The 7,323-nt window shown below is 30.8% G+C and overlaps 1 protein-coding gene across 8 annotated transcripts in view; it reads left to right on the top strand.

Annotated features, from left to right (window-relative positions):
* Positions 1–4,166, top strand: part of LRFN5 (leucine rich repeat and fibronectin type III domain containing 5) — a 235,571-nt gene extending 231,405 nt beyond the window's left edge. For all 8 annotated transcript variants that reach the window (XR_012002147.1, XR_012002149.1, XR_012002148.1 and 5 more), the window contains one exon: positions 3,740–4,166. Coding sequence is in view for 4 of the 8 variants with exons in the window: in XM_025983153.2 (XP_025838938.1) it covers positions 3,740–3,757 (18 nt within the window). In the remaining 4 variants the exon portion in view is untranslated. The remainder of the gene's footprint in view (positions 1–3,739) is intronic.
* Positions 4,167–7,323: the final 3,157 nt, after the last annotated feature.

Raw genomic sequence — 7,323 nt, forward strand, 5'->3', positions numbered from 1 at the left:
AAATTTTTAAAAAGTAAGCAAAAAACAAACACAGAACACCTTACAACACATTTTTGTTTTTAATATAAAAAATGTTTCCATGGCAACATTATTAAATTAATTGTGCCATAGTCCTTAATATAACATCAAACTCTAATAGGAAGATACACAGAAGACAGAGGGTTTCCTTCAATCAGTGGCGTAGGTGTTCCTCATACTGATGTATCTACTAAGATTATTTTTTTCCTAAGGATGAAGAATTAATACATTTATTTATTTTCCATTAGCCAGAATATGCCATATGCCAATTTTTTCCTTAAGATCTTACGTAAATGTGAATAGAGTGAACTTAAAATATTTAATATATCATATATGATCCTTTTATAATAAAATTATAAAATCCTAATCACAGATGAATTCAGAGCAAAGACAAGAGGAATCATTGATAAAACTGGTGGTAATTACATGTAAACTGGCACTTACAAATAAGTTCAAATCTTAAGTTCAAAAAGATTGTTATACTTATTTTTTTTTTAAGATTGTTATACTTAAAATAAACCCGGTAAAATAATTGACATGCCATGTTTATAAGTTAAAATACGAACAATTGACTAGTTGAATTTTTTTATTTATTAGAGAAGGGCAAAGGAACAGGGAGAAAATCTCAAGCAGACTCCACGATGAGTACAGAGCCTGACAGGACCTCAATCTCACAACCCTAAGAATATGATCTAAACCAAAATTAAGAGTTCGACACTTAACCAACAGAGCCACCTAGCTGCCCCTGACTAGTTGCATTTATACCAAAAATGCCTCAAGTTTCTTAAAAAGTATTTGTTATATTCAGACCAACAAAATATGTGTACTGTGTGTGCGTAAGTATGCTCAAGAAATATCCCTTATTCTGCAATTGCTTGCACTAGCCTTTAAGATAGTAGCTTCCTGATTCTAATAAACTGACTTCCGATTATATCTGTTTAGTATCAATTAAGGTATTTAACAAATTTAAACTTTGTCATAAAATCTCTGCTACAGGTACAATAACCATAAAAAGAGAACTTCTTAAGGTATAAATGAATAAAAGTACGCTGATTAGAAAGAAACAGCAACATTTAACACAGGATTAGGAAAAAACATGAAATAAGAGCTAAACAGCAAAGCAAATGTGTCTTTCTAATATTATCTTTCTAATATTATTTCCTAGTAAAAATGACCATAAATATTTGGTTCTAGAGCTTTAGTGGGGTTTTTTCTCTGATATTCCCTTCAACTCAAATTGTTAAAAATAAGAGTGATAGAATAGGCACATATGCACATATGTAGAAAATTTTTAAAGTTTTATAATAACTAAAGCTCATTTTTGACATTTACTTGACAATCACAGTAAATCAAAAAACTAGCATCCTAGTATCAGCAATGACTTTCAGAATCATTTTCTTCTTTTTTAGATATCCTAATTATACAAGATAAAAAAACATTCATAGTTCTTAATTGCATTCAGAGTAGGGCACTAACATTTTCCCACAATCCATTCAACATTGGGACATTTTTTCTTCTTTTAATATTGGGGTAGTTTTAATTTCCTCTTTTCTTTGTAGTACTGTTAATAAGACTGTCTGCCCACAGTATTTTGCATGATACCCTTTCACTTTTAAGTAAGGACCATTATCAAAACATCCTGAGCCTATCTCAAATTCATTATTTTTAGTTCTTGAAACATTTTAGCATAATTATTATAGTCTTTTTTTCCTTTGTGATGCTCTTATAATTTTGTGTTCATATTTAGATCTTTATGGAATCATTGTAAGAGTTTGTCCTTTGATAAGTAAAGTAAATTTGTTATTTTCAGTATCCTACATTCTAAGTTTTTATTCAGCTTCATATTATGTCATCGTTTCAATAATAGTATCTTCAGGGCAGGCAAATTCAAACCGTAATTTCTAAAGCTGATTGCTAAATGTCTAATCTTTGAAATTAGCAGCTTTTATAAAAGCCATACAAAAAAAAGCCATAATCCCATAGTTTGTTAATGATTTTTATGTAATGTGGAAATGAATCAAAAACTCTTTAAAATATGTAAGCTTATGCAATCATTAACTTGATTTTTTTTTTTTAATTTATGAGAGAGCTAGAAAGAGCATGAGCAGAGAGAGGGGCAAAGGGAGCAGATTCCTGCTGAGGAGGGAGCCCGACCTGAGCTGAAAGCAGATGCTCAGCTGACTGAGCCACCTAGGTGCCCCTCATTAACGATATTAAAATAGCTTTTTATTCAGGAAAAATTTATTATTTCTAAAATCAAACTAGTTATACTGTCCACTATATTTTTCTTCTATGTGTATTTAATCTTTTCTGTATATTCTTGTTTCCTAAAACTTGAAGTTTGGTATAATACACTATCTTTTTTTTTATCAAAAGGAACATATTATTGGAAATGCAAACAGAAATAAACCATTATAATCCAATTTCACCAAAGATCAGCTATGCTTTGAACCCAGTAGATAGGAATTTAGATATACCTCATTGTCATTTAAGGTGATTTTGTGAGAACACTCCAGGTAAAGAATGATAGTGAGATCTGTAGTTCAGTCATTTCCAAGGTAATTATTTTTTTATAAATAGGTTGCACATCTATTATCTATTAACAGTTTTCAAACATTGTATAAACCTTTTGTTCAATAATTTTTAAAAAACTATTGTTTGTACCAAAAATAACTTCAACTATTCAGATGAAATATTCCCCCCCAGCTTTTTAAAATATTTTATTTTTAGGTAACCTCTACACCCAATGTGGGGCTCAAACCCAGAATCTGAGATCAAGTGTCACACACTCTACTTACTGTGCCAGCCAACTCATAAATATAGTTCCTTTTTAATGGGAAGAGACAAAAATGATTTCTTCAAATTTATGAAATCATATATTTCTCAAAAACTATTTTTCATCTCTATTCAAGATAGAATTTATAGACATATCTTAAGTCTATGATGCTGAGAATCCACATTAGAAGAAGAGTACTTTTACAGTTTGATATTTAAAATTTTTAAATGGTTTTTATATCATTTAATTCAAAATCATATTAACTATGGAATACCTTTCTTGTGAGTTATGTCGGTTTACACATTTATTTGTTCTGTGGGTGAGGAGCTAATTTATGAAGAGGAATAATAGTCTTCACTGATGTTTAATGTATAATTAATTTTTTAAAATTTCATTATGATACCAAATTCCCAACAGACTATATTTAGAAGTTAGAGATCACTTAGATTTTAGATATGATGAGCAAATTTAGTCTAATATGTTCAAAGTTTTAAAAACCACTATGATTATTTGTTAAAATTTAAATGGCATGCATTAATGAATAAAATCATTACTTTTTTCTTAACTTGAGAATATAAATGTGAAAAACAAAGCAAGGGAAAATGCCATTCCACAATTTGGCTTTGACGCACATAACTATTTAGGCTTAATGCACTTAGATTCCTTTTTAAAATGAAATCCTTTCATACATTCACAATTTGAAATTACTAAGCAACATTTTAAAAGCTTATGTGCATGTCTAGATAGTTTTTAGGTGTGTATTTTGTATTCTATAGCAATAAACCTCTGCCTGGGTGCTTATAGTTCAGTGACTCTAAATTACTAGCACAATGATCTTATTGCCTATGTATTTTCTCTTTGTTTCTTTGTTTCTTTTTCTTTTTCTTTTTCTTTTTCTTTTTCTTTCTTTCTTCCTTCTTTTTTTTTTTTTTCCTTCCATTTCAGAGGCTGGAGTTAATCTGAAGAGCACTACTTTCTCTCCTGAAAAAAGTTGCCACTGATATTTTTACTGGATAAAATTTAAAAAAATGTTTCAATTCACAAAGGCTAATTGTTGAACTGGTGTCCTAGAAGAAATTGTCCACTGGAGCTGAAGCAGAAGTCTCTGATGCTGGTGGAACTGGCTCTTTCAGACCAGACCATGGTTCATCCCCTTTTAAAGCCAAATTTTTTTTTTCGTCTGGCCTACAAGTTTTTTGGTTTTTTTTTTTTGTTTGTTTGTTTGTTTGTTTGTTTTTAAAGAAGGAAACAGAAAAGCCTACATTGGCATCGAGTTCTGTATCAATCCATGTTACATCGCCATCCATGATTTAAGACTGTAGAATCTTGAATAATCTATATCACTTTAACAAATAAATGTTTTACTATGACAGAATTTGTACAGTGCCTGATTTGTGGAAATATCAATTACTTCAAGTATGAATGGTGAAATAATGACTATAAGAACTAATAATACTATTTTACATTTATGTAATGCAAAACCTTAAGGAATCAACTTTGCTTTATAATGCTGGAACTATTTCTGCCATTACCGAAGTGCACCCACATCTGTGGGAGAGCAGTGCAGCTATTTTAAAAGCTTTATAGCAATTTTGTGGCTCAGTGTAAGACAGAAAGTGATGAGGGATCTCATCACTTCAGAACTTCAGAAAGCATCAAAGTAGGTATATATGGTAATTAGTCCAAATCCATTGCTTTTCTGGAGAGCCAGAATGAAGAGGTTTTAATAATTTTAGGCCTTCTATTTCATTGTAAGTGCCCATTTTACTAATTTTGCACAATTCCAGGATAAATAAGGAAGAACAGACATCTGATTTAATACCAGCATAAATAGGAGTAAGAAATCTTTTGTGGCTAATAAATGTTAATACAACCATAGTTAGACAGTATCCAAGCTTCACATTTAAGGCTGGCCCTGGTAACAAGCAAGCCTGAGTTCTAGATCTGAACATATTTGGCCAGTTACCCACTCTTCCATATTTTCACAGGAGAAATATTGTAAAATTTGAAAATGTATGTAAACTTACCTCTGTACTTGGTGTAAACAATAAGTTTAAGTTAAAAATAGTATCAGCATTGCCATTGGCAATTGAATTCAGATTCTGTAGAACATGAGAGATTTTATTTCTGTTCCTTTACAATTCTGTTAGATCATTAAAAGCAGTATGTAGTTTAATTTTTTTAAAAGCTAGGAAACTGTCTTTTAAGAAATTCAGCTTATATGTTAGCCATTCCATGTCTTTTAGACTATTATAAATATCCAACCATCCCAAAGAGAGTTTATAGAATGTTAGCCTTTAGATGGCACTTGGAATCTGCTCAGAGCCTAACTAAACAACAATTTAAAGAGTATCACACACACACACAACTTCCAGACACACAATCACACAATGCATGCTTGAAACAGAAGAAATAATTTTGAGTTGAAATGTAGTTAATTTGTGACTCTGAGCTTATGGCTTCATTCTCTGTTTCCTGACAACTCTAATGTCCTAGAGCAATCTGTGTGTGTGTGTGTGTGTGTGTGTGTACATGTATATATGCATGGATAAATGTTTATGGTGACAAAGATACAACTTGAGCAGTGCATCTGCAGATCAATTCTTGTTATATACAACTTTTCTCCTCAAATATAAAGTGTCAAGAGCACAAACGACTTTCCTGGATCTCAGTGCAGAGTGTAACTTTTTAAGGTCTTGGGAAAACCTGCTAACTTTTCATTAAGAACATTCTCCTGTTTTATTTCTTTCACTCCCTTGGGCCTGATTCTTTTCTGTTTTGAAATTTTTCTTGATGATAATGTGGCCTGACATCTTCACCTCTTTAGGATGTTCACACTATTGTGTTACAAGGAACATAATTTTTCATGTAACTCTAGTGTGTTAGAATTAAGATTACACCTAATCATTTCAAATCTTCACTGTGCATCCCCTAAATCTAAAACTTCCCCTTATACACACATTCAAACAACATTAATCAGGCACTCACAGTGTACGTAGTTTCTCTTGTTGAAATGTTGTTCATTAAGAAGACTGAGGCGCAGTCTCTGATTCTGTAAGTGTGCACTACTCAGTTGTTTATGGACAGATAAATATCTGTATTTCTTATACTATGAGATTGAGAGAACACAAGTGTGGGCCTATAACTAAATAGGAATGCTTATCACAAAATAAGTTTTGCAAAAAAAGCAATGAAATATTTTGAAGATAAGAATGATTTCTTGAGCTGAGCTTATGTTGTCACAGGACAGTGATTTAATGGATGTAAAATGTCTCAAATGTAAAGTTATTAATATGAACTGGAAACCACTTCCATTTTCCTGTTATTCTACTATCTTGAGTAATGTCAGAAGTAACCCAGCTGCTAAAAATATGTATTGTAATAAGTATGAATATTTACAGCTCAACTTGTGACATAAATTATACATGATATAAATTACATCAAACACACAAGAAAATCAAAAGAAGTTTGAATGCAGCACAGATAGTTTGTGAGACATGAAAATGGTTTGAAAACAGTAGTTTATATTTTGAAAATCTACAGTCATGATTTTTGAAACCCATGATCTGTAGAACAGAAGATTAGTAATAAAGCACTATTGTTGGTTTTGAAAGGAGTAACTTACACATGAAAAGGAAAACTCGAATAATTTAAATTTTCCTCTTTATAATTTAATAGCTCTAAGATTAGTATTACAAGTTTTTGTTTTTTGCTCAATTATATAATTCCCCATTTCATATTTATAGAATATTTTCTAACAAATTCTTGGTTTTGTCCAAAATATATTCAGATTATTTCTACTTTTACTCTGCTTTCCATACATTAAAACTTATTCCTTTTTATTTCCAGAATGTATTTATACTGACATCTCATAGATCTGTTTATGAATAGTGTGTGTGTGCGTGTGTGTGTACATGTGTCTATCAAGGCATATGTAATTATTTAAAAATGCAAGTGATGCAGAATGTAGTATGTACAACCAAAGTAAAAGGCCCTAGCACATGATTGTTTTATTTAACATACAAATATAATATATAAGGAAACTAACCATGTTAGATTTTTTATAAAAGCATTTTTTAATTGTGGAAAATATATATGACATGAAATTTGACGTTTTAACTATTTTAAGTATAGAATTCAATGACATTAATTACGTGTAATCATCCCCACTATTTAAAAAACATTCTTATTACCCATATACAGGATCTGTAGCTATTAAGCAATAATACCTATTTCCTTTCTCTCAGTCCCTGGTAAACTATAATCAACTTTCTCTATGAATTTGCTTTTTCTAGATATTTCATACCAGTGGGATCATACAATATTTGTCCTTTTGTGTCTGACTTATTCCATTTACTGTCATGTTTCCAAGGTTTATCAATGTTGAAGCGTATATCAGAAATTTTTATGGCTGAATAATATTCCAGGAATTTATGTAGCACATTTTGTTTATCAATTCATCTTTTGATAGACACTTGTGTTGTTTCCACCTTTTGGGCACTGTGATTACTGCGACAATGAACATTGTA

The sequence above is a fragment of the Vulpes vulpes genome, chromosome 6 (genome assembly GCF_048418805.1).
Source record: "Vulpes vulpes isolate BD-2025 chromosome 6, VulVul3, whole genome shotgun sequence".
NCBI lineage: Eukaryota > Metazoa > Chordata > Mammalia > Carnivora > Canidae > Vulpes > Vulpes vulpes.